Source organism: Stomoxys calcitrans, chromosome 5 (assembly GCF_963082655.1).
Source record: "Stomoxys calcitrans chromosome 5, idStoCalc2.1, whole genome shotgun sequence".
NCBI classification, from domain to species: Eukaryota; Metazoa; Arthropoda; class Insecta; order Diptera; family Muscidae; genus Stomoxys; species Stomoxys calcitrans.
In genome coordinates, this window is record NC_081556.1 from 126432231 (window position 1) to 126457896 (window position 25666).

At 39.2% G+C, this 25666-nt stretch overlaps 2 protein-coding genes and 2 long non-coding RNA genes across 4 annotated transcripts; all 4 read right to left on the reverse strand.

The window, feature by feature from the left end:
- Positions 1 to 1347: 1347 nt before the first annotated feature.
- Positions 1348 to 4377, reverse strand: LOC106093900 (uncharacterized). The gene is made up of 4 exons (XM_013261070.2): positions 4108 to 4377; positions 2270 to 2358; positions 2072 to 2210; positions 1348 to 2002 (listed from the first exon to the last, which is right to left on the reverse strand). Exons 1-4 carry the CDS (start codon positions 4226 to 4228, stop codon positions 1896 to 1898), a joined length of 456 nt encoding a protein of 151 aa, XP_013116524.1. The 5' UTR covers positions 4229 to 4377; the 3' UTR covers positions 1348 to 1895.
- Positions 4378 to 12157: 7780 nt separating this feature from the next.
- LOC106094006 (uncharacterized) lies at positions 12158 to 12603 on the reverse strand. Its single transcript, XR_009398306.1, has 3 exons — positions 12514 to 12603; positions 12295 to 12433; positions 12158 to 12235 (listed from the first exon to the last, which is right to left on the reverse strand). It is a non-coding gene; the product is annotated as an uncharacterized LOC106094006 (long non-coding RNA).
- Positions 12604 to 17693: 5090 nt separating this feature from the next.
- Positions 17694 to 18499, reverse strand: LOC106093991 (uncharacterized). The gene is made up of 4 exons (XM_013261164.2): positions 18334 to 18499; positions 18181 to 18266; positions 17970 to 18105; positions 17694 to 17913 (listed from the first exon to the last, which is right to left on the reverse strand). Exons 1-4 carry the CDS (start codon positions 18464 to 18466, stop codon positions 17726 to 17728), a joined length of 543 nt encoding a protein of 180 aa, XP_013116618.2. The 5' UTR covers positions 18467 to 18499; the 3' UTR covers positions 17694 to 17725.
- Positions 18500 to 18934: 435 nt separating this feature from the next.
- Positions 18935 to 21355, reverse strand: LOC106094023 (uncharacterized). Its single transcript, XR_009398638.1, has 4 exons — positions 21261 to 21355; positions 21117 to 21190; positions 19127 to 19256; positions 18935 to 19061 (listed from the first exon to the last, which is right to left on the reverse strand). It is a non-coding gene; the product is annotated as an uncharacterized LOC106094023 (long non-coding RNA).
- Positions 21356 to 25666: the final 4311 nt, after the last annotated feature.

Genomic DNA, 25666 nt, shown 5'->3' on the forward strand with positions numbered 1-25666 from the left:
GTGATCTGGGTGAATTTGCGAACGCACCTCTGGAGGTTTGTTGAGGGATCAGGATGGTTCCGACGGGGGTTGCCACAGGCTCTTGCGTAGGTGGATCCGCGCTTGTGTGGGGACTGGCGTTTCTTTACCCCCCCGCTCAGGTTCTCTACTCCTCCTGTCTTTCTTTTATTCGTGTATAACCTCTAGTCCGGGGCCTTCCATCTTCTTTCTCTTCCCTTTCTCTCTTTAGGGTACCACAATTGGACAAACTGCAACTCCAAGTGAACTCAACTTTGGAGGACAATCCATTCAACCTAACCTAACCTCAGGCTGAGGATTTTTGGAAGATCTTAGAATCATGCAAGATTCGCGTGGACGAGTAAAGTTGGGCATTACTCGACTGAGCGAGTAACATATAAGTATTTGGTAATATTTATTAAATGTTATTCTATAGGAGTTGCACTTTATTCGCTTGGTATAAAGATATATTACGATTAATTTGTTCATTAACAACGTAACAACTCTCACAAGCTGAAATGTTCGTCTTACTCTTCATAATCGTCATACTAAGCACCTACCGTTATAAACGGTGATTTTATAGTTATTATCCTTTTGGCAACACTGCTTTATACAGCTCACGCCTGTTTAGTGTATTGTTTGCGTGCTCTGTTAAGAAAGTTCATCGCGCGTTCATTGTGTTCAGCGACGAAGCTCAGTTTTGGCTCAATGGGTTCATAAATAAGCAGAATTGTCGAGTTTGGAGTAAAGTTCAGCCAAATGCATTGCAAGAGCTACTAATACATCCAGAAAGAGTCACAATTTGATGCGGTTTATGGGCTGGTGGTATCATTGGACCGTACTTTTTCAAAGATGATGCGAATCGTAACGTAACTGTGAATAGTGGGCTCTACCGCGAGATGAAATGCAACTTTTCTGTGCCCAAAATGCAAGAGCTTGACTTGCATGGCATGTGGTTTCAACAAGACGGTGCCACATGCCACATAGCAGGCATAAAAATGGACTTATTGAGAGGCGAGTTTGGTAAATATTTTATTTAAAGTTCGAGACCGGTCAATTGACCGCCTAGATCGTTCGATTTAACGCCTTCAGACTATTTTTTGAGGGGCTATATTAAGGGTCATGTACGTCTGTTGGCGTATTGGAAGACAACATTGTAGCATTTATTCGCAAGATACCCATCGAAATGTTGGAATCTTGGTTAGTATGCTATAATTTGACGAGGCACATGGACCATTTGAGGCGCAGTCACGGTCAACATTTGCATGAAATAATAAAGATTTCATGCGGGCATCCTGGCCCATAACTGAAACTTTCCTCTCGGAAAATAAAATACCATCCATAGCCCACTTTTAGTAGTTTAAAATTGAAGTTTTTATTTAAGTCATACTAATTACATATATGTATTAATAAATTACAAGCTACATTATTGCCTCTATTGGTATAAATATGTATATTTTATTGCCTTATTGAAATGTAATTTCAGGACTACACACCAAACAATCACTTTTCGTTTGGTGATTTCCAAATTTTGAAGTAAAGTTGTAAAGTGTTGATGCCTCTTATATAGGTTATGCTTTATATATATTGTATTTTTGTTTCCATATAATGAGGGCTTATATCCAATAATGTCATTCCAAAGCTCAAGAAGTCTGTGGACAGTCATTATTGCTTATGGGCCCTCGGTCCCGTAAACCAATACTATGAAAATAAACTTTTGATCGACTAAAAGTCAATGAGTTCCATTTCAGTTTTTTTTTCCCAAAATTCCAGATATACATGTATTGGTGTAAGTATCGCTTACATGGCATTTGGACCATGTTCAAATAGCTCGTTTTTCGTGTCATAAATTCGATTTAAATTTTGTTTTTTTTGTTTTTCTAAATTCAGCGACTTTTTTAAATCTTGCGATAGTTATTTCGTTTAGCTTTCTGCTCTTCACTCCTTTCGTGTCTTATTTGAGAAAACAAAGAACACAGAGTATACAAAATAAGGATTTGAGCACCTGCAATGGGATAAACATCGGAAATTATATGAAGGAACAAGGGTTTATAGTTTCGCAAATAAACCTTACCAATAGTCGCTAAATATACGGCCAAAGTTTCCACGCGAACCAATGGCAAATGTTTGAAGTTACACGCTAGCGCATAGATGTAAATTCCAACCAAGGCAAAGCTGCACAACAACCAAGGTGCCATTAGAAGATGCCGTCTCTGGAAATTGTAGTGAATTCGAAATAAGTTGTTATAAACATAAAATCTAAAATTCTTACCTTGTGTACACCCCAAATAAGAAAAATAGAGAATAGGGAGACTGTACCATAAAGCATAATGTTGCCATAGTGTTCATCCAAGTCTTCCGCTGAAATTATTAGAAATAGAAGCTATTAGAAACAGTTTAATAAAAATCAATTTGTGTTTGTTTGTAGGTTTGTTTGTTTGTGTGTTCCTTATAGACTCAGAAACGGCATAATGATCCCGTGGTGAAAATAGGGTACTACATTTTCTGATATCTGAAGGGGGGGCGGACCCTCCCCTTACCTTAATTTTCATAAACGCCAGATCTCGGAGATGGGTGGTGCGATTTAAGCGACATTTTGTGTGCTCTCATATAGTACCCCAAAAATAAAAATTTGGTATCCAAATTTCGGATGGGGTACCTAGGGGGGTCGCCCCACCCTAAAACCTACCAAACATATATTTAGACCAATCACGACAATATGGGACTCAAATGAAAGGTATTTAGGATAAGAAAACGTATCTGATATCCAATTGTCGGACCAAGTGTTAGGGGGGCCACCCCAACCCCCAAAAACACCCCTAAATCGGACATATTTACCGACCATAGCAATATGGGACTCAAATGAAAGGTATTTGGGAGTAGAATACGAATCTGATATCCAAATGTGGGACCATGTATCTGGAGGTCCACCCCTTCTCCAAAACACCCCCCAAACAGGACTTATTTACTGACCATGGGAATATGGGGTTAAATAAAAGGTATTTGAATGTAGAATTAGAATCTGATATCCAAATATGAGACAAAGTGTTTGGGGATTTAGGGTCTTAGGCCCATAAAAACGCTATTTATAATACGATTTTGCTGAAATTCGGGACCGTGAGTTGTGTGGGGCTACTCGAGATCCTTCTTCATTTTGGCTCCGATCGGTCCAGATTTCGATATAGCTGCCATATCTGACCGATCTCTCGATGTAAGGTCTTGGCCCCAAAAATGAAGCATTTTTTGTCCGATTTCTCTCAAATTTAGGACAGTGAGTTGTGTTAGGCCCTTCGACATCCTTCTTCAAATTGGCCTAGATCGGTTGACATCCTTCCTTCAAATTGGCCTAGATCGGTCTATACTGATCTGTCGATTTAAAGTTTTTGGCCATAAAAAGCGCATTTATTGTCCGATGTTGCCGAAATTTAGGATAGTTAGTTTTTTTGTCTCTTCGACATAATTCTACAATTTGGCTCGGATCGGTTCAGATTTGGATATAGCTGCCATATAAACCGATCTCTCGATTTGAGGTCTTGGCCCCATAAAAGGCACATTTTTTGTCCGATTTGGCTAAAATTTAGAAAAATGAGTTATACTGGGCTACTCGACATCCTTCTACTATTTGGCCTAGATCGGTCTATATTCGGATATAGCTGCCATATAGACCGATCTCTTCATTTAAGGTTTTGGCCCCATAAATGGCGCATTTTTTGTTCGATTTCGCTGAAATTTAGGTCAGTTAGTTGTGTTAGACTCTTCGACATCTTTCTGCAATTTGGCCCAGATCGGTCAAGATCTGGAAATAGCTGCCACATAGACCGATCTCTCGATATTAAAGTCTTGGACCCATAAAAGGCGCATTTTTTGTTCCAATTCTCTGAAATTCGACACAGTGGCCAAACTAGAATTTTCTTATATAATCTCTAAGAAAAAAACTTCAATTCTTAGCCCTAAGCAGTTTTTCTATGTTCTTCAAATTCATGGCGAGCGAAGTGCGCTTTACTATTTCCAAAGTTGTTCAAACGTACCAGATGGCACATATTCACTGTCACGCTCATCATGTCTTTTTTTGGGTGCTATATTTAGAAATGTTTATTTTTTGCTACTCACTATCTTTCCATTCCCAATTGTCCCATAAGTCCAGGCTTTCCCTTAGCAGGCATATCAGACTTATGACAGTGGAAAATGCACCAATTATGACACTTTGTCTTGTTAAAATATCCGTAGCCATTTTTTTGTGTGAAATTTGCGTGATTTGAGGTGGTTTTAGTAAAGTTTTTTTTTACAATTTTCTTTATTTAATTTTTAAATTGTTTTTTATTTAATTTTTCGGAAAACACTGACACTGAAACAGCTGTCACGATCTAAATACCAACGATAATAAACTACCGCTGAGAATAGAAATGCGGCAATACCTTGGCAAAGAGTGACAGTGAGAAATTGCCAAGCAAACATTGTGGCTGGGGAACACTAAGAAATTGTCTCAGCCATATGGTGTAATGGAAACGATATCCCTGGTTCAATTTCAGTGAATTCTGGTAAAAAATGAGACTTTTAAGTACTCAAATTGTTCTATATGACAGCTATATCGAAATGTGGCTCTAATGGAGGCCACCGTAGCGCAGAGGTTAGCATGTCCACCTATGACGCTGAACGCATGGGTTCGAATCCTAGGGAGACCATCAGAAAAAATTTTCTGCGGTGGTTTTCCCCTCCTAATGCTGGCAACATTTGTGAGGTTGCCATGTAAAACTTCTCTCCATAGAAGTGTCGCACTGCGGCACGTCGTTCGGAATCGGCTATAAAATGGAGGCCCCTTATCATTAAGCTTAAACTTAAATCAGACTGCACTCATTGATAGGTGAGAAGTTTGTCCCTGTTCCTTAGTGGAATGTTCTTGGGCAAAATTTGCATTTGCATAGCTCTATTTTTTAACAATTTTGTCTGCATTAGGGTTCCAGGGTTCCTTCTTTACCATAATGAGTGGTATGATAACACTTCTATTATAAAAATGTTCCATACGAATTGCAGTCATTTTGTATATACACATGTACGTATGTATAATTTTCACTGGGTTACTCAATGATTCTAAATACGCACTTGATTGTTGTTATTGCAGTCAAACTCTTTCTCTAGTTCTCACATCTTGTCGATCTTTGTTCGGGGCAACAGATTGAAACAATAAACACAGAGAGAAGAGGAGCGAGCAGTGGGCGCACAATTGACAAACCATTACTGCATTACATCAATGAGTGAGTGTGGGAGAGAGTGACACAAACAATTTTACATACATATGTCGGCGCTATGATGCTCGTATGCCCACAGAGAGAATAGCTATGCATATTTAGTGGGTTAAATATAGCACTGGGTGAGGGGATTTGTTAAATAAGCAAATATTTGTCAATTGAGTGTGTTATATAGTGAGTAAAAAAATATTAGGATGGGTAGGGAAAAGAAGAATTTGATGAGTTGATAAAATATTAAAAATATTATTTATTTATTTAAATCATATAAGCTTAGTTTGATTTAAATAAATTAAAGGTCTTGCGACCATAAAAGGCACTGAAATTTGCTGTATTGAGTTAATTTTGATAACTCTACATTCTTCCATACATGATGCAAATTGGACCATATATGGATATTGCTACCATATAGGCCAATCTCCCGAATTATAGTCTTGAGTCCATTGTGGTGGGTTCGGCTGGACTGAATATAAAGCGTTATAAAATGTTTTTATACCCACCACCCACGGATGGGGGTATATTCATTTTGTCATTCCGTTTGCAACACATCGAAATATCCATTTCCGACCCTATAAAGTATATATATTCTTGATCAGCGCAAAAATCTAAGACGATCTAGACATGTCCGTTCGTCTGTCTGTTGAAATCACGCTACAGTTTTCACAAATAGACATATTGAGCTGAAACTTTGCACAGAATATTTTTTTTTCCATAAGCAGGTTAAGTTCGAAGATGGGCTATATCGGACTATATCTTGATATAGCCCCCATATAGACCGATCCGCCGATTTAGGGTCTTAGGCCAATAAAAGCCACATTTATTATCCGATTTTGCTGAAATTTGGGACAATGAGTTGTCTTAGGCCCTTCGACATCCTTCGTGAATATGGCTTAGATCGGTCCAGATTTGAATATAGCTGCCATATAGACCGATCCTCCAATTTACGGTCTTGGGCCTATAAAAGCCTCATTTATTATCCGATTTTGTTGAAATTTGGGACAGTGAGTTGTGTTAGGCCCTTTAACATCCTACGTCAATTTGGCTCAGATCGGTCCAGATTTGGATATAGCTGCCATTTAGACCGATCTGCCGATAAAGGGTCTGAAGGCCTTAAAAGCTTTATTTATTACTCGATTTCGCTGAAATTTGAAACAGTGGGTCATTTTAAGCCTCCTGACATCTGATCTAAATATAGATTAGATCGGTTCATATTTAGATATAGCTGCCATATAGACTGACCTCCCGCTAAAGGGTCCGAAGCCCATAAAAGCTTTATTTTTTAACCGATTATCTTAAGAGGTCTAAAATTACTAATTTTTTTAAATTTCAGCGAAATGGTTTAGATTGGCCTTAATTTAGATATAGCTGCCCTATAGACCGATCTCCCGAGAAAGGGTCTGAAGCCCATAAAAGCTTTATTTTTTAACCGATTACGCTGAAATTTGAAACAGTCCGTAGTTTCAAGTCTCCCAACATAGGCCCCAAAGATGGTTCTGATCGGACTATATTTAGATATAGCTGCCTTATAGACCGATCTGCCGAAAAGGGGTCCGCAGCCCATAAAAGCTTTATTTTTTAACCGATTTCGCTGAATTTTGAAACGCTGAGTAGTTTCAAGTCTCCCAACATAGGACCCAAATATGGTTCTGATCGGACTCTATTTAGATATAGCTGCCTTATAGACCGATCTGCCGAAAAGGGGTCTGAAGCCCATAAAAGCTTTATTTATTACCCGATTTCGCTGAAATTTAAAACAGTGAGTTTTTCTGGGCCTCCCAATATCCGAACACAATTTGGTTCAGATCGGTTTGTATTTGGATATAGCTGCCTGAAAAACCAATATTTTGTTCTACAACATTGAACAGTGACTTGTATTTATTAGACCACTCAATGTCCATGACGAATTTGCGTGCTTAGGTTATCTAATTTTCACTAGATTGTGACGAAAAGGGGTTTACATATATACCCGAGGTGGTGGGTATCCAAAGTTCGGCCCGGCCGAACTTAATGCCTTTTCATTACTTGTTATAATTCGATTTTTATTTGCAGAGATTTCCGAATGTCCACATCTTTGGAAATGTTTGTCAGCCAAAGAAGGAAGTGCAATCTGCATTACTGCATTAAACAAAGAGAGCGTTACTAATCAATTTTCATTTGTCAGCGTCGAATACAAAAGTGCGCCCACAACGGGAAAAGTATATCTTGTATTGTATTATATATAGCCATGTTGTTAATTATGAAATAAGCAAATATGTTTGCTTGGGTGAATGTATGTTAGCAGTGCATTATAGTGAATGTCCAACATTAGAGTGTGTATAAGAATTTCAACATCACATTAGATGTTTTAGGTTTATCAAAAATAGTTTTATATCTTTTACCCGCCTTTGCAATTTAAAACTTTTAAAAACTAAAGGGTTTTCTAACAAGTGGTATTATTTTGAATCATTTGGTACCTGCCACGTCATATTCCAGATTTGGCCAGATCCCCCATTTGGATCTATGTTTTTTTACTTCGTATGTCCCCATATGCAAAAAAATTTTTTTTTGCACCAAACAATATTTGAAGCCTTCAGAGCAAATTTACTAAAAAATGCCGATTTGGAAGCTAACTTTGTCTGAAATGGGTATTTTAGAGATTTTTGTGAAAAACTTTAGGGCCCTGCCAAGAGGCACCCGGACTACCTAGGACATTGAAATTTTACACATGATCTCGGTAGCATCACATCTCTATCCATTTCAAAGAGTTATTTATGTCTATCCGTTAACCCAGAGAAGACTGAAATAATCCTGTTCACGAGGAGGAGGAAGGTGGGCCAATTTGATGCACCACGTTTCCTCAATAAGACGATTTCGATATCTGACAAGGTCAAATACTTAGGTGTAATCTTGGACAGAAAACTGAATTGGAAGCGTCACATTCAGAAGCGTACTGAGCAGACTCATAGATGTTGGGCACTATGTAGACGAAATGGGGCCCGAATCCTAGGATAGTCCACTGGCTCTACAGGAGCGTGATTAGACCAATACTTACTTACGCCTCAGTAGTTTGGTGGACTGCTAAGGAGAAAATGTGCAACATAAGGACCATAAAACAGGTTCAAAGTACATGTTGTCTTGGCATAGGCGGAGCGATGAGGACCACGCCCACTAGGGCACTATTCTATATATCCGACATATTGACAAACAGATCAAGTGTGAGGCAGCCACTTTGGCTTTGAGACTTAAGGCGATAGGAGAATGGATTGAGGATGAGAGCAGCTCATACCATCGCGGTATAATCGAGGCGACGATAGGAAACCTGGAAGGAAGGGAAGAGGTTTCCGATCGGATACCTGAAATGAACCTTGAAGCCGAGTGCGAGGCACTGCTGCCATCGGCACAGTCTTCGATTGAGTAGTATTGTATTGCCATCTGGAAGATCATGTGACACGGATGGATCAAAGCTAGAGGACAGAGTGGGCCTGGGGGTTTACATTGAGTACCCAGGGACAAAGATCTATTTTAGACTGCCTGACTATAATACGGTGCTGCAGGCGGAGATCCGGACGATCACGGAATGTGTGAAGTGGTGTGGTGCTAACGCGAGAACGTCGAGTGTGAACATATTTACCGACTATAAAATTGCCATAAGGGCAAAAACAACCAGGACGGTGAGGTCACGCACAGTCTTGCAGTGTAAGAAGGAGATTAACGCCTTCTCTGAGGATGGCAAAATTCGCATCGTTATGCCGGAACGGAATAAGGGGAAATGAAAGGGCGGTGAAGGCCAGAGGCCTTTCGTCAATAAACTTGGTTAACCCGAAGCCTTTCGGGTCCACGCAGTCTGAGTTAAGGCAGTGGGCGACGAATGCGCATGCAACAGTGTGGAACAGCGAAACGGTCGGTAGAACAGCGAAAATCCTATGGGGGGAACAAGATCGTGAGAAGACGAAGCTATTAGTGAAGGGAAGCAAGAAGGAGGTCAGTATAGCTATTGGTATCATAACGGGACACATAGGACTACAAGCTCACTTATGTAAAATCGGTGCGGCAAGTGATAGCATGTGTAGGACATGCGGGAAAGATGATGGGACGTTGGAGTATTTCCTTTGTCATTGCCCGGCTTTCGCGTCTAACAGATACCGGCACTTAGGTGAAGACACAATATCAGACATTAACCAACTTAGGGTAGTGGTATTGAAAACATTTAACGATTTTGTAAGTAGCACGGAATTCCTAACGTAAAATTTTCTTTTTAGAGGTTACTTTATAGTTTTTAGAGCGCACAACAAGCCGATTACTGGCTTAGATGTATGTCCATAGTGGCATGGGACGGATTAATATCTGCACCCTCTTTTCAACCTAACCTAACCTAACCTACTATTGATGTAGGTCATTGGGGATTGCAAATGGGCGATATCGATTTAGATTTGGATCTCCCGATTTCAATTCTTGAGCCCCTGAACTTTTGTCCGATTTGGCTGAAATTTTGCATATAGTCTTCTGTGCTGACTTCCAACAACTGTGCTAAGTACGGTCCAAGTCGGCCTATAACCTGATATAGCTCCCATGTAAAACGATCTCCCGATTTGATTACTTGAGCCCCTGGAAGCCGCAAGTAGTCCTCTGTTATGACTTCCAACAACTGTACCAAGAACGGTCTAAATCGGTCTATAACCTGATATAGCTCCCATATAATCTGATACACCGATTTGACTTTTTGAGCACTAACAAGCCGCAATTTTAGTCCGATTTGGCTGCGTTGTTCTGCTAAGATTTCCAACACAAGTGCCAAATACGGTCCAAATCGGTCCATTACCTGACATAACTCCCATTTAAACTAATCTGATATAGCTCCCATATAAAACGATCTTCCGATTTGACTTCTTGAGCCCCTTGAAGCCGTAATTTTTGTCTGATTTGGCTGAAATTTTGCAAGTTGTCTTCTGTTTTGACTTTCAACAACTGTATCAAGCACGGTTTAAATCGGTCTATAACCTGATATAGCTCCCATTTAAACTGATCCACCGATTTGACTTTTTGAACCCTTACAAGCCTCAATTTTTATCCGATTTGGCTGAAATTTGACATGCGTTTTTCTGTTCAGATTTCCAACACATGTGCCAAATACGGTCCAAATCGGTCTATAACCTGACATAACTCCCATATAAACCGATCTCCCGATTTGACTTCTTGAGCTCCTGGAAGCCGCATTTTTTGTCCAATTTAGCTAGCGCAGAGGTTAGCATGACCGCCTATGACGCTGAACGCCTGGGTTCGAATCGTGGCGAGACCATCAGAAAAAATTTTCAGCGGTGGTTTGCCACTTCTAATGCTGGCAACATTTGTGAGGTACTATCCCATGTAAAACTTCTCTCAAAAGAAATGTCGAACTGCGGCATACCGTTCGGACTCGGCTATAAAATGGAGGCCCCTTATCATTGAGCTTTAAACTTGAATCGGACTGCACTTATTGATATGTGAGAGGTTTGCACATAGTGCGAACAAGGATAATCGAGAGACCGGTTTACATGGGAGCAATATCAGGTTGTAGACCGATTTAGACCGTACTTGGCACAGCTGTTGGAAGTCATAAAGGGTGATTTTTTTGAGGTTAGGATTTTCATGCATTAGTATTTGACAGATCACGTGGGATTTCAGACATGGTGTCAAAGAGAAAGATGCTCAGTATGCTTTGACATTTCATCATGAATAGACTTACTAACGAGCAACGCTTGCAAATCATTGAATTTTATTACCAAAATCAGTGTTCGGTTCGAAATGTGTTCAAATTTTGACAAATTTTGTTCAGCGATGAGGCTCATTTCTGGTTGAATGGCTACGTAAATAAGCAAAATTGCCGCATTTGGAGTGAAGAGCAACCAGAAGCCGTTCAAGAACTGCCCATGCATCCCGAAAAATGCACTGTTTGGTATGGTTTGTACGCTGGTGGAATCATTGGACCGTATTTTTTCAAAGATGCTGTTGGACGCAACGTTACGGTGAATGAACACATTTCGAACCGAACACTGATTTTGGTAATAAAATTCAATGATTTGCAAGCGTTGCTCGTTAGTAAGTCTATTCATGATGAAATGTCAAAGCATACTGAGCATCTTTCTCTTTGACACCATGTCTGAAATCCCACGTGATCTGTCAAATACTAATGCATGAAAATCCTAACCTCAAAAAAATCACCCTTTATGACTTCCAACAGCTGTGCCAAGTACGGTCTAAATCGGTCTACAACCTGATATTGCTCCCATGTAAACCGGTCTCTCGATTATCCTTGTTCGGTTCCTAGAGGTTTTAATTTTTGCTGTTTTAACTGAAGTTTGGTATATTTTTATACTATTGGGTTGCCCAAGAAGTAATTGCGGATTTTTCATATAGTCAGCGTTGACATATTTTTTCACAGCTTGTTACTCTGTAATTGCATTCTTTCTTCCGTCAGTTATCAGCTGTTACTTTTAGCGTGCTTTAGAAAAAAAGTGTAAAAAAAGTATATTTGATTAAAGTTCATTCTAAGTTTTATTAAACATGCATTTACTTTCTTTTAAAAAATCGGCAATTACTCTTTGGGCAACCCAATAGTATAAAAATATGCCCTTCAACTAAATTAATTTTGTTGATGATGACTTCCCAAGATTCGGCGCGGCCGAAATTAGCACGCTTTTACTTGTTATGATTGATTTGGTAGAATATTTATTTTGAAGAAAGTTTTTTGAGGAAGTTTAAACATACAATATTCATCCCAATTGGAAATGCAATATATTTAGGAGTAAGATTTTCTTGTGGTATTGGCTTCCGTCTATTGAAGAATCCAGATTCCTTCTTGCCTTTATCCCTCCTCCCTGTTTACACTTTTTCCTTTAATTCCTTCACCATCAAATGCATTATATTTGAGTTATTGTTATTGATTTGATCTTCAACACCCTGTTTTCGTTTCTTGCAATTTTCAAGATATATTTCGCAAAATAATGCAAACACAGGAAACAAAATCAAGGTAATAACACCTGCAAGATAAAAGAATCAAAAATTCAAAGGTTGCTGTTGCTCTTTAATGAAGTCTCACCTGAAACTCCCAAGATAGGAAGTAGAAATCCTATTTCATCAAAGGGAATGAACAAAAAAACTGTGCCACCCACATAGACCATAAATATTGTTCCGGCGCAGGCAGCTATCAACCATGGTGCCAAAAGAACCAAACATTTCTAAAAACATTCAAAATGTATGAATATTTAAGGAAGATATTTTGAAAGTGAATAGAGAATATTTTTGTTGATTTTATTACCTTGGCTGCACCTATAATGAGCAGAATACTTAGCAATGTTGATACAGCATATTCTCCTAAAAGAAAAACACTGTCTCTGATGTATTCTGAGTGTCTTTCTCCGGCTGAAAGAAATACAAAGTTAATTTAAAATTCAATGGTTGGTAAGGGTAATTTGCCAAGTCTTATAAAAATTTGCTTAAAATTGGATTTTTAATGAAATTTGTATACCCACCACCATAGGATAGGGTATGTACTATTCTCATCATTCCGTTTGTAACAACTCCAAATATTGATCTCCGGCCCTATAGAGTATATATTGGGTTGCCCAAAAAAGTAATTGCGGATTTTTCATATAGTCGGCGTTGACAAATTTTTTCACAGCTTGTGACTCTGTAATTGCATTCTTTCTTCTGTCAATTATCAGCTGTTACTTTTAGCTTGCTTTAAGAAAAAAGTGTAAAAAAGTATATTTGATTAAAGTTCATTCTAAGTTTAATTAAAAATGCATTTACTTTCTTTTAAAAAAAACCGCAATTACTTTTTGGGCAACCTAATATATTCTTTATCGTCTTGACATTCTTGGTAGATTTAGCCATGTACGTCCGTCCATCTGTCCGTCCGTCTGTGGAAATCACGATAGCGGTTGAACGTGTAGAACTAACTACACGAAATTTTTCACAGTTACTTCCTATTTATGTAGGTCATTGGGGATTGCAAAAGGCCATAGCGGTTCAGATTTGGATATAAAATGCAAATTTTGCCCATGAACATTCCACTAAGGAACAGGGGCAATCTTCTCACCTATCAATGAGTGCAGTCCGATTCAAGTTTAAGCTCAATGATAGGGGGCCTCCTTTTTATAGCCGAGTCCGAACGGCGTGCCGCAGTGCGACACCTCTTTGGAGAGAAGTTTTACATGGCATATTACCTCATAAATATTGCCCGCATTAGGAGGGGAAAGTCACCGTGAAAATTTTTTCTGATGGTCTCGCCAGGATTCGATTCCAGGCGTTCAGCTTCAGATGCGGACATGCTAACCTCTGCGCTACGGTGGCCACCAGATTTGGATGTAGCTTCTATATAAAGTGGTCCTTCGACTTGATTTTTTAGTTCCTAGAATCTGCAATTATTAATCGATTGAGCTCAAATTTGGCACATAACCTTCCGTTATGACTTTTAACAATCGTGCAAAGTGTGGTCTGAATCGGTCTATAATCTGATATAGCTCCCATATAATTCGATCTCCTGATTTGACATCTTGAGCCCCTAAAAGACGCAGTTGTTTTCCGATTGAGCTGACATTTTTTAAATAGGGTTCTGTTATGACTTCCAGCAGTCGTGACAAGTATGGCCCAAATAGGTGCATAACCTGATATAGCTACTATATAATTCGATCTCCTGATATGATATCTCAAGCCCCTGGAAGCATCAAACTATTTCCGATGGGGCTGAAATTTTGTAAATAGTGTTCTGTTACGACTTCTACCAATCGTGTCACGTACGGTTCAAATCCGTTGTATAAAATTTTAGCAGAATTCAGAACATTGCCAAACTCTTTTTGTTGTGCTCTTGAAGTTTCAAAGAAACGCTTGTTGGAAGTTGTAACGGAACATTATGTGGAAAATTTCCCAATCGCTTAATAATTGCAGCTTCTAGTGGCTCTAGAAGTCAAGTCGAAGGACCAATTTATATGGGAGCTAAATCCAAATCCGAACTGAAATGGCCCGGTTGAAATCCTCAAGGACCTACATCAATAAGAAGAATCTGGGCAAAATTTCGTGCATATAGCTCTACGCGTTCGAATGTTATCGTGATTTCTACAGACGGACGGACACGAAGACGGGCGGACATGGCTAGATCGACTTAGAATGCCAAGACGATCAAGAATATACAGAGTGAATTTTTTTGCTATTATTTTTTTGGCAACAACGTTTCGTGTTTTGTTTCACTGGCAAACACCTTTAGTTTGCTCTATAATTTAGCCATGAATTGTCTTGCAAACGAACAACGCTTGTAAATTATTGAATTTTATTATCAAAATGCGTGCTCTGTTAAGAAGGTTTATTGCGCGTTCATTGTGTTCAGCGACGAAACTCATTTTTGGCTCAATGGGTACGTAAATAAGCAGAATTGTCGTTTTTGGAGTGAAGATCAGCCAAAAGCTTTGCAAGAGCTACCAAAAGTCACATTTTGATGCGGTTTATGGGTTGGCGGCATCTTTGGACTATACTTCTTCATAGATGATGCGAATCGTAAAGTAACTATGAATGGTGAGCGCTAACGTGAAATGATATCCATTTTTTTTTTTTTTGCCTAAAATGCAAGAGCTTGACCTGTGATTTCAACATGCCACGGTGCCACATGCCACACAGCACGCGTAACAATGGACTATTGAGAGGCGAGTTCAGTGAACATTTTATTTCACGTTACGGGAGTCAGTCAATTGGCCGCCGCCTAGATCGTGCGATTTAACGCCTATAGGCTATTTTTTTGGAGCGATTATCGATTCGGTTCATTACCTTGTTGTAGCAAAGGTTCGCACCTCTTTGAACATGGCAAAGAAAGTTTGATCTGACACTGCACGGAAGCGAAAGCTGCAAGCACGCCAGACGGCAACGGCATATTCCATACGACTCTTTTCCGCAGAAAGAACTAGTAAAAGCGTGCTAAGTTCGGCCCGCCGAATCTTATATACCCTCCGCTATGGATCGCATTTGTCAATTGCGCCCTCCAGAGGCTTAAAAAGTCAAGCTATGTTAGGCTATCAACCGATTTGGACCATACTTGGCACAAATCAGCCAAATCGAATAAGTATTGGACCATCTAGAAGCTCAAGAAGTCAAGACCCAAGATCGGTTTATAAGGCAGCTATATTAAAATCTTTACCGATTTGGCCCGTTTACAATCCCAACTGACCTACATTAATAAGATAATATTTGTGCAAAATTTCAGGCCCTTAGCTTTACCCCTTAGAAAGTAAGCGAACTTTCGACAGACTGACGGTCATGACGATCAAGAATATATATATTTTATTGGGACTTGGACGCATATTTCGAGATGTTACAATTGGAATGACGAAATTAGTATACCCCCCAATCCTATGGTGGAGGGTATAAAACTGAAACGGAAAGACGTGGGTGTGAGCGAATTGAGATGTACAGGAGTCAGAATGAAGTGCGGAAATTCTACCAAAGAGTTAAACTTCAAACCGATGGCATTGGTACAGGCACATCCTTCTGCAAAGACAAAGAAGGAAATGTGGTAACTGACACAGATAGCATGCTGAGGATATGGAAAGAACATTTTACCCAACTGCTAGTGTACGATGTTGGCGGCGAAGAGGATACCGCAGAACCAATCCGTGATGATGGTATATAATGTTTACCTCCTAGTCCGAATGAGGTCCAAGAAGCAGTGACCCGACTAAAAAACAACCAGTCAGCAGGAGCCGATGGGTTATCCGCTGAACTATTTAAGACCGGAGGCGACACGCTGATAAGGCGTATGCATCAGCTTGTCTGCGCACTCTGGCTAGATGAACGCATTCCTGATGATTGGAACCTCAGCACACTGTTTCCCGAAGACACACCTCAATATCTCAATCTTTGAAGGCTGTAGAGTGGTTACAACAGACGGACGGACAGACCCACGAACATCGTTAAATCGTCTTAGAATTTTACAACGATCCGAAATATATATATTGGGTTGCCCAAAAAGTAATTGCGGATTTTTTAAAAGAAAGTAAATGCATTTTTAATAAAACTTAGAATGAACTTTAATCAAATATATCTTTTTTGCACTTTTTTCTAAAGCAAGCTAAAAGTAACAGCTGATAACTGACAGAAGAAAGAATGCAATTACAGAGTCACAAGCTGTGAAAAAATTTGTCAACGCCGACTATATGAAAAATCCGCAATTACTTTTTGGGCAACCCAATACTTTGTAGGGTCGGAAATTGATATTTCGATGTGTTGCAAACGGAATGATTAAATGAATATATCCCCTATCCTACGGTGGTAGGTATAAAAATTAAATATGGCAAATGACAGCTATATCATTTTGTTAAATTTTGGACACATGGCGTGGTCGCGACAACAATAATATGCCAAAAACTGGCCATCTAAAATCATATATTTTCTGTGCATGTAGATGGGGTTATAATGGCAGTCTGGATTTAGATTCACTTAGAACATGGGAAGAAAGATGTTTTCTAATTCAATCCATTGAACTGTAATACCGACTTAAATCTATTGAAAATCACAAAACTTTTAAATATTAAAATCCATGCCGTCAAAAGTATTGAAATTAGAGATGCACGAGATTTGTTAACCACTCAAATGTTTGTCCCTTTGCGGGGGTTGTACAGAGAAAACTTTGCCAATTTTATAATTTTTAAAAACTCACAATCATAACTTGGCTGTAAGCCAATCCGCAAATCTTCAACTTCCATAAAAATCAGCACTATACACAAAGCAATGGAGAAGGCTGCAATTATAATGCACTGTTTTGCGAGTATATCGGAGGCCATGTCAGTTTCGAAGATATCAGTGGTAGACTCTTGTTGCGATTGTATATTTACTTGGCGAAAGAAACAAGTGATTCCTTATGCAGACAGCGATAAACTGGCTTGCAGCTTCTTAGCATGGCTATTCTTATGTGATCCCAGTTGAGCAAGTTGACCCAATTCGGTGTTATGGAGTGTGCTATAAATTTACGATACAATTCATATGAATTTGCTGGCCTTCAGTTCAATAATATTCGGGTAATCAAATAATTTTAATATTCTGGGTAAGGAGTAAAAGCCATTGAACTTTCTTTGTTTTTAAGCAATGAGTGACAAATTATGAAGCTTGCATTGAACCATTGGTGGTTCTTTGAAAAGGGAATTTCGATTGTTTTCAAAGACATGATGGACATTGAGCAAACGAGGGGTTCGAGTGCATATCGAAGAATTCCCATCTCTAGCCTAACATCGGCCAGAGAAAAGGGTGAACTACCTGTCTTCACCAAGAGCTGTCTTGATGTGGATGGGGATGAAACGAGCACTTTCATATGGAATGGATTTTCTTTAAAAACATAACACAAGGATTAAGAATTAAGGATCTATTCAATACCATTTCTCAGAAGTTGGTAAAAAAAAAAAATTCAATTTAGTTTAACAATTATTAAAAAACATAATTCTGCGCATACATTAGATTTTTTACAAAAAAAAATGTCTTCCAAAATGGAACTAAACATTATCATATTCACTAGCTGGATTACTTATATCGTCATCCTTCTCATTCGAGGCCACTTCAGTGAATTGTTCTTTGCAAGACTTAACTTCCGCCGTTTTTACCTCTTCCAAACGTTTGTTATTCACAGAGCGTATTTTGCGATACACTATGTAAATGCAAAATAACGACATGATGGATTCATCTGTAAATCAAAATATGATTGAGATCTGTCAAAAAATAACACAATTGAAGACATACTTGCCACTCGTATAGCTTGAATAAGTTCATATGAAGAAAATGGTCTAGGTGCAAGGTCTACAGTGATAATGCCAATGTAAGCTATAAAGCTGATACCATGCAATACAAGCCAGAGTATCAACCACCTGAGACGTCTCTGGGGAAGAAATATTAGTCCAAGTTTATTCGAACTCAATGTGGGTTTCTTTGGGGTGAAGAAGAATTTGATTACCTTGAAAATGCCAAAAATCATTACCCCAGATATGCTGACCAATATGAAATAATGAATAAAACCAACAATGGTTTGCTTATCAAAATCTGCAAGAGAAAATTAGAAAATTTATTTTATGTTACATAGGAGAACTTGAAAATACAGCTTACATACGAAAGTATATTTTAAAATACTCCATTAGACGAGCAACACGATCATAAATTAGGATAATATTGCAGATTCCCGAGATCAATGTGAAACAGCCAATTGAGACACCAATTTTGGTGAGGCTTTTTAATTCATTCATGTTTGTCTTGGAACTTCAAGTGTCTTATCAACAGCGACTTTGTTAATGAACTGATCTTTATTTTTTTAATTTTAAATTAACAGCGAATTCTCTCATTTGTTATCGCTTTGAAAAATTCTGAGCATTGCGTTTGTCATGCTCGCATGTAAACATCGAGAGTCGGTAGTACAGTTATGTCCATACAGGGGGCATTGCATTACTACTCGAATCGTTTTACTATTTTGCTATAATTTTTATACCCACCACCATACACTGAAAAAATGTTTGTTCTAATTTTTAAGATTCGAGCCATGGATAGGCAACCTTAATTGAAAGATTGTCTATATACCAACTGTTTTGGGAAATATTTCCTTTGGTGGAAGGAGCCCATAAAGTTTATATATTCTACAATAGATCGTCTCGAAACCCTGAGTCGATCTAGCCATGAAATGAAATGAGAACTTACATTTTTTTATTACATTATTATATTGTCTTGAAAGTAAATGTGAAATTTAAAAACCATAAACTCGTTCAATTTCTTGTCTTTTGGCAGCAAATTCCAATTGTATCTCTTTTATGACGGCAATTATGGGGTCAAAAACCAAAAACAGGAAAGCTGAAAAACATAATGCGCAAATTAGTCGATATGCTAGATTTGTTCCCAGTTTTTGTTCCAAATACCAGCAGAGTTGATTCCATAAAAACAAAAAGTTAAGATACCGCCATCTAACAAGAAAAATATAATGAATCCTCCAAAACCAGCGCCAATCAATAGGGTGACCAAAATGGGTACAAAGTAGTTAAATCGCCTCTAAAATAGTAAAAAGGAAAATAGTATTATAGCACAAAAACCTATAAGGAAGGGCCAAAGTCGGGCGGTGCTTACTGTATAATACCCTACACCTAACCTATAAGTGCTATGTGGGAGCTATATCCAATTCTGAACCAATTTTGATGGAGTTCGGCTAGCAAATATGTTCAAACTGTAATAGCTGCGGTTAATAAATGACAACATTATTGTAAATTAACCAAAATCTGACGAACATATATATGGAAGCTATATCTAACACTGAACCGATTTCGAGCAAACTTCCCTGATAATGTGGTAGTCGTCGAGGAAAGCGTTGTGCAAAAATTTTGGCAAGATGGGTCAATAAATGCGCTTGTTGTGACTCTAGAAGTTAAAATCGGGCGATATACATATATGACAGCTATATCTAAATCTGAACTGATTTCTATAGAATTCATCTATATGTCGAGAAGCAAGAGAAAATCCTTCCTGCCATATTTCGGGAGAATCGACTAACAAATGACCATTTGATTGCAATATTACTTTAAATCGGACGAGAATATATACAAATGAGAGCTATGTCTAAATCTGAACCGATTTAGAGCAAACTTTATAGACCACGTGGAAGTCGTCGAGGAAAATGTTGTGCAAAATTTTGGGAAGATTGGTCAATAAATGCGCTTACAGTGGCTCTAGGAGTGAAAATCGGGCGATTTATATATATGAGAGCTATATCTAAATCTGAACCGATTTCCATGAAATTTTCCAGTGATGTCGGGAGTCATATGATAATTCTTCCTGCCAAATTTCGAGAGAATCGGGTATCAAATGACCATATTATTGCTGTATTACTGCAAATCGGACGAGAATATATATACATGAGAGCTATGTCTTAATCTGAACCGATTTCGAGCAAACTTTATAGACCATGTGGAAGTCGTCGAGGAAAGCGTTGTGCAAAATTTTGGGAAGATTAGTCAATAAATGCGCTTACAGTGGCTATAGGAGTGAAAATCGGGCGATACATATATATGGGAGCTATATCTATGAAATTCACCTGTAATGTCGGGAGTCATAAGGAAATCCTTCCTGCCAAATTTCGGTTAACAAATGACCATTTTATTGCTGTATTACTGCAAATCGGACGAACATATATATAGGAGCTATATCCAAATCTGAACCGATTTCTATCAAATTCACCAGTAACGTTGAGAGTCATAAAAAAGCTCTTCCTGCCAAATTATGAGAGAATCGGTTAACAAATGACCATTTTATTGCAGTATTACTGCAAATTATTTATTGCAGTCCCCAGATTTTATTATGACTTTTAACAACTGTGCTAAATAAGGTTCAAATCGGTTGATAACCTGATATAGCTGTCATATAAACCGATCTGCGATCTGGACTTCTTGAGCCTCTAGAGGTCGCAATTATTATTCGATTTGTCTCAAATTTTGTACGACGGATCCTCTCATGACCATCAACATACGTGTTTATTATGATCTGTATCGGTCTATAGCCTGATACAGCTCCCATATAAATCGATTTCTATATTTTACTTCTTGAGCCCCCAAAGGGCGCAATTCTTATTCGAATTAGCTGACATTTTACACAGACCTCCAACATATAATTTAATTGTGGCCCGAACCGGACCTTACCTTGATATCGCTCTAATAGCAGAGCAAATCTTTTCTTTTATCCTTTTGTTGCCTAAGAAGAGATGTCGGGAAAAGAACTCGACAAATGCGATCCATGGTGGAGGGTATATAAGATTCGGTCCGACCGAACTTAGCACGCTTTTACTTGTTTTGTGATAAAATGTAGAGTGTTTTTCAAAATGTTATCAATCTAGTCGATTTAGGAATTTGTTGCAACCCTTACCTTAACAATACCAAAAATTTCCAAAATTGTGGCTATTATACCCGCTGATGCTACCAAGTATGGGATATAACGTCCTGAAATTAAAACAAAATAAATTAAATTGCAGAATATGAGTTAATCGCAGATGAAATGATTCTCTCATACCTTTAACGAAATCTTTATTAAAATTCCCCGTTATGCGAAAGGTGGGATTTATTATTTCGAATGTCAGTGAAAATATGCAAAAACCCAGCAACAACATGGCACACATCAGGCAATGTTTAGAAATATAGCTCAGCGCCATTTTGTATCACTTGAATGAATAACTTATGCAAAGACAAAATTTGCAATGCTTTATAGGCACAAGTTGATATGCAACTGGATTCAAAAATGCAAAACTGTTTTCTTATGGCCCAAGTCTTTAATGTTGGTCTGATAACCTTTGAATTTGCTTCTAAGATAGATTTAGTGAGCCACACCTTGACGTCAGCTGAAAAAGAAGCATATTAAAAAATTTTCGATTGTTGTATATATGAAGAAAATACATACATTAATGCGACTCTTACACAAATTTTTAATTAAAAGTGTGGACGACATACTCTTCTTAATAGGCAAAGAAGTAGATAATACCCTGGGTAGTCAACTCTTTTTGGAATCTGTTTATTCAGTTCTGTATGGAATGAGTAAAGGATATTACATTTCCTACCTGATACAATGATGACGAGGTAAAAGTTGAACTGGTATTAGAACAAGTAAAAACCTGCTATATTTGGCCGGGCTAAATCTTGGGAAACCACCACCATTGTGCCCTTTTCTTCTCTCCCCTTTTCTGCCGATACCTCTCCTTCATCGGGCGCGTTGCTACTGATTGCAGGGTTGCTCTATATGCCGCATTCTTGGCTTCAGTAGCATCTCGACACTCTTGGTTGTACCATGGGTTTCTTGGAGGAGGCTTCCGGTACCCAAGTACGGATTTCGCGGCATTTTCCATCCATTGCCATTGCGTCATTATATCATCGAAACAAGGAGTGCTTTCATCAAGCCGTTGGGTCAGTCGAGTGGAATATGCCGCTGCCAGCGGCATATTCAATGTCCAGCTTCCGTGCAGTGTCAGATTGTACTATCCTCGCCATGTTCAAACGGGTGCGAACCTTTGCTGCAACAAAGCAGTTATCCAAATCTATATTCGCTTCACGGATCGATCGTACATCTAACACGCTGGATGAATGCCTTCCATCTATCACAACGTAATCAAACTCGTGTTTTGATCGGGTGACAGCCATGTGGCTTTGTGAATATTTCTATGTTGAAATCTGGTGCTTCTAACTGCCATGTTTTTTGCCGCGGCGAAATCTATAAGCCTCAACCCATTACCGGACGTTATCTCGTGAAGGCTAAACTTTTCGACTGGTGGACCAAAGATTTCTTCCTTCCCTATGTTCGCATTAAAATCTTCCAGAACGATTTTAATATCATTGGCGGGGCAGCGGTCATATTCTCTCTCGCTCGGCGCTCGTAGAAAATATCCTTGATCTGCTCGTCCTTGTCTTTCGTCGGGGCATGGGCACAAATAAGACTGTTGTTGAAGAATTTGGCTTTTATGCGGATGGTTTCCACCATTCGCAACCTGTGGACGCCTGGTAGCTTTCAGCTAAACTTCACGTGATAACGATTAACACCACACAAGTCGGAGCTCAAAGTTCCAGCCTATGTGGTGCTCATAGTTATGCGTTACTGGTAATCGTAACGAAAAACTTCGTGCAAACTTTCAACCAAATCGGATAATAGTTGCGGCTTCTAGGAGCTAAAGAAGTAGAAATCGAAGGATCCCTTCATATGGAAGCTATAGCCAAATTTGAACCGAATATCAACAGATTATGAAGCTATGTCAGGTTATGAACCGATTCTGTTCATACTTGGTACGAATGTTGGAGGTCATAGTAGAAGTCATTGGACGAACTTGCAGTCAAATATATAACTTATGTTCGGAATTTTCCCATAATTTTTTTTTTGGAATGGTTTTTTGAAATACCTTTTCAAGTTGATTTGATAGATGTATAAAATGAGTAACGTTTTCCCCCTCATTTTATTTGCCAATTGCTAAACTTAGGGGAAAATTTCCTCCGGAGGTGTCAATAAAACTTGTAAGCTGACCTCGTGTTTTGTGTTGTGCCAACAAATTTTTTAACTTATTAAGAAAAAAACAATCAAGCCGATCGGCCCACAAATGATTTGATGTTTGGCAACCAATTAAAAATTTGACATGCTCGAGGTGACCAACTTTCAAGCTGCATGGATCAGCCTCTTGATCCACTAGTGTCCTCAAATTAAGAATAATTATTGGAAAACAATTCAACAGCGACTATGCTAAATTTCATGTACATATTTCCATTCTTTTAAAAGTTCAAGAATTATTTCCAAGATTTTTTGATTTGGCAACACTATGGGATTGTGGAAATTTGGACAGTGGTACGATGCTTCAAAACTGAAATAAGTTATCAGGACAAGCCATGGGTTCTCATTTTGTATATCAGAAATCAGATTAGCCCCAGTGGAATAAGACAGATGCCAACAAGTGTATAACACCCTTGATATATTACATTGTTGGTACTTGGGTGCGTATGATGACTATTCGATAAATGTGTTCACATCAGCCATACGCCATACGCCACCTTGGACACGCATGTTAAACGACAAAAAATACTTGGCAAATAATTATTTGCAAATCTAATCGTTAAATTATGGTTGTAACGAACTTAAGGCATATTTTTTTCACTGGACCATTGGAGAAGAATATCGACCAAGCCCGTTAGCATGGGGGGGGGGGGGGGGGGGGAAGGATTGCTATTTATTTTAAATATTGATGTAATACCCCATAAAACAGTGGTACACAATAGAATCATCGCAAGTGGGTTTGGCAGTGAATGAAGATAAGATAGAATGGATGGCATCAACTCACACAAAGCCCTGCAAACACGAGCAGATAAATAAAATGGAGAAAGTCGAGAATTACAATTTTTGAGATAGTCAGCAACTTTATCTCCTTCGTAATACCGCAACTTTATCTCCTCGATAAAACTAACGATAATATTGCCTAACAGATGCTACTTTGGATTAAGCTTGCAGATGAGGAGCAAAGCCACTTCTTGACGAATGAAAATTACACCATACAAGACACTGATACTAACCATGCCGTTGTATGGGTCCGAACAAAGGAGAGTATACCAATCGCAGCTTCAGTGAACTGCCATCCCCTCGGATGTGCTAGTGGCCGAGAGGAAATTCCGAGACATCATTAACGCAGTAGTCGCTCGCTTTATACCAGCCGGTCGATTACCCTAAGTGCGGCCCAATTTCCCAGCGCAAGCAGTGATGGGATTCGTGGTATGGACCCCACTAACCCCAGAATCAGCGAGCTGAATCTGCAAATAAACAGGATAGTCAACGAACATAAGCGGAATTTGTGACTGGAACACTTGGAGCAATGTAACTTAGGCACCGGTGTAGGCAAACTGTGGTCTACTGTTAAGTCACTCTCGAACCCCAGCAGACGGGATGACAGGAGCTCAGTCACTTTTGGCGAAATAACCGTGACTGATCCGAAGAGATGCGCCAGGTTGTCCAACCCTCAATTTATTGTGCATCCCGAGATTGACAGGGGGCAAGGAAGAGAGGCATTCGCCGTATTTGTGGTCTCCAAGCCGATGAACAGCCATTACAATTCACCATGAGCGAAGTTACGAATGTCATCCGTGGCGTCAAATCATCTAAGGCGTTGGGCACCGACGGAATCTCTACATTGATGTTGAAGAAGCGGGATTCACCTGGAGTTGAGTACCTCACTACTGTCCTCAACCTTTCTTTGAACACTCTTACAGTTCTCGATGTCTGGAAAATGGGCAGAGTAATCCCGCTACTGAAGCCTGGAAAGGACCCAAGTAATGGGGATACGTACAGACCGATCTCCCTTCTCTCAGCAGTGGCAAAGTCGCTACTCCTCCCGAGCCTCGTAGGAGGATTCCGCCGAGCATCAATATGGATTTCGAAGACCGCATAGCACAACAACAGCTTTGCATGCCATCACCGCACACATTTGCTCAGGCCATGTGTTAGGATGATCCTCGTGGCACTGGATCTATTGAAGGCATTCGACACGTCCAGCCATGCCAAATTATCAGAGAAAAAAAAAACCACCGCTGAAAATTTTTCTCTGATTGTCTTGCCAGGATTCGAACTCAGGCGTTCAGCGTCATAGGCGGATATGCTAACCTCTGCGCTATGGTGGCCCCCTTGAAACGCTGGGTCACGAATTACTGTGTGGTCACCAGTCATTTGTGGAATTTAGGGAAATGAAGTCGAAGGACAGTAGAGTCTAACAGGGAGTTCCCCAAGCTTAGGTGATATCTCCGGCACTGTTCAACCTCTACATTTTATCCATTCCAACCCCTCCAGACGGCATAGAGATCGTTTCATATGCGGACGATTGTACGATCATGGCATCAGGCCCCCCCACCCATTGTTGACATCTGTGATAAGTTGAACGTCTACTTCAACGAACTTGCCTCATATTT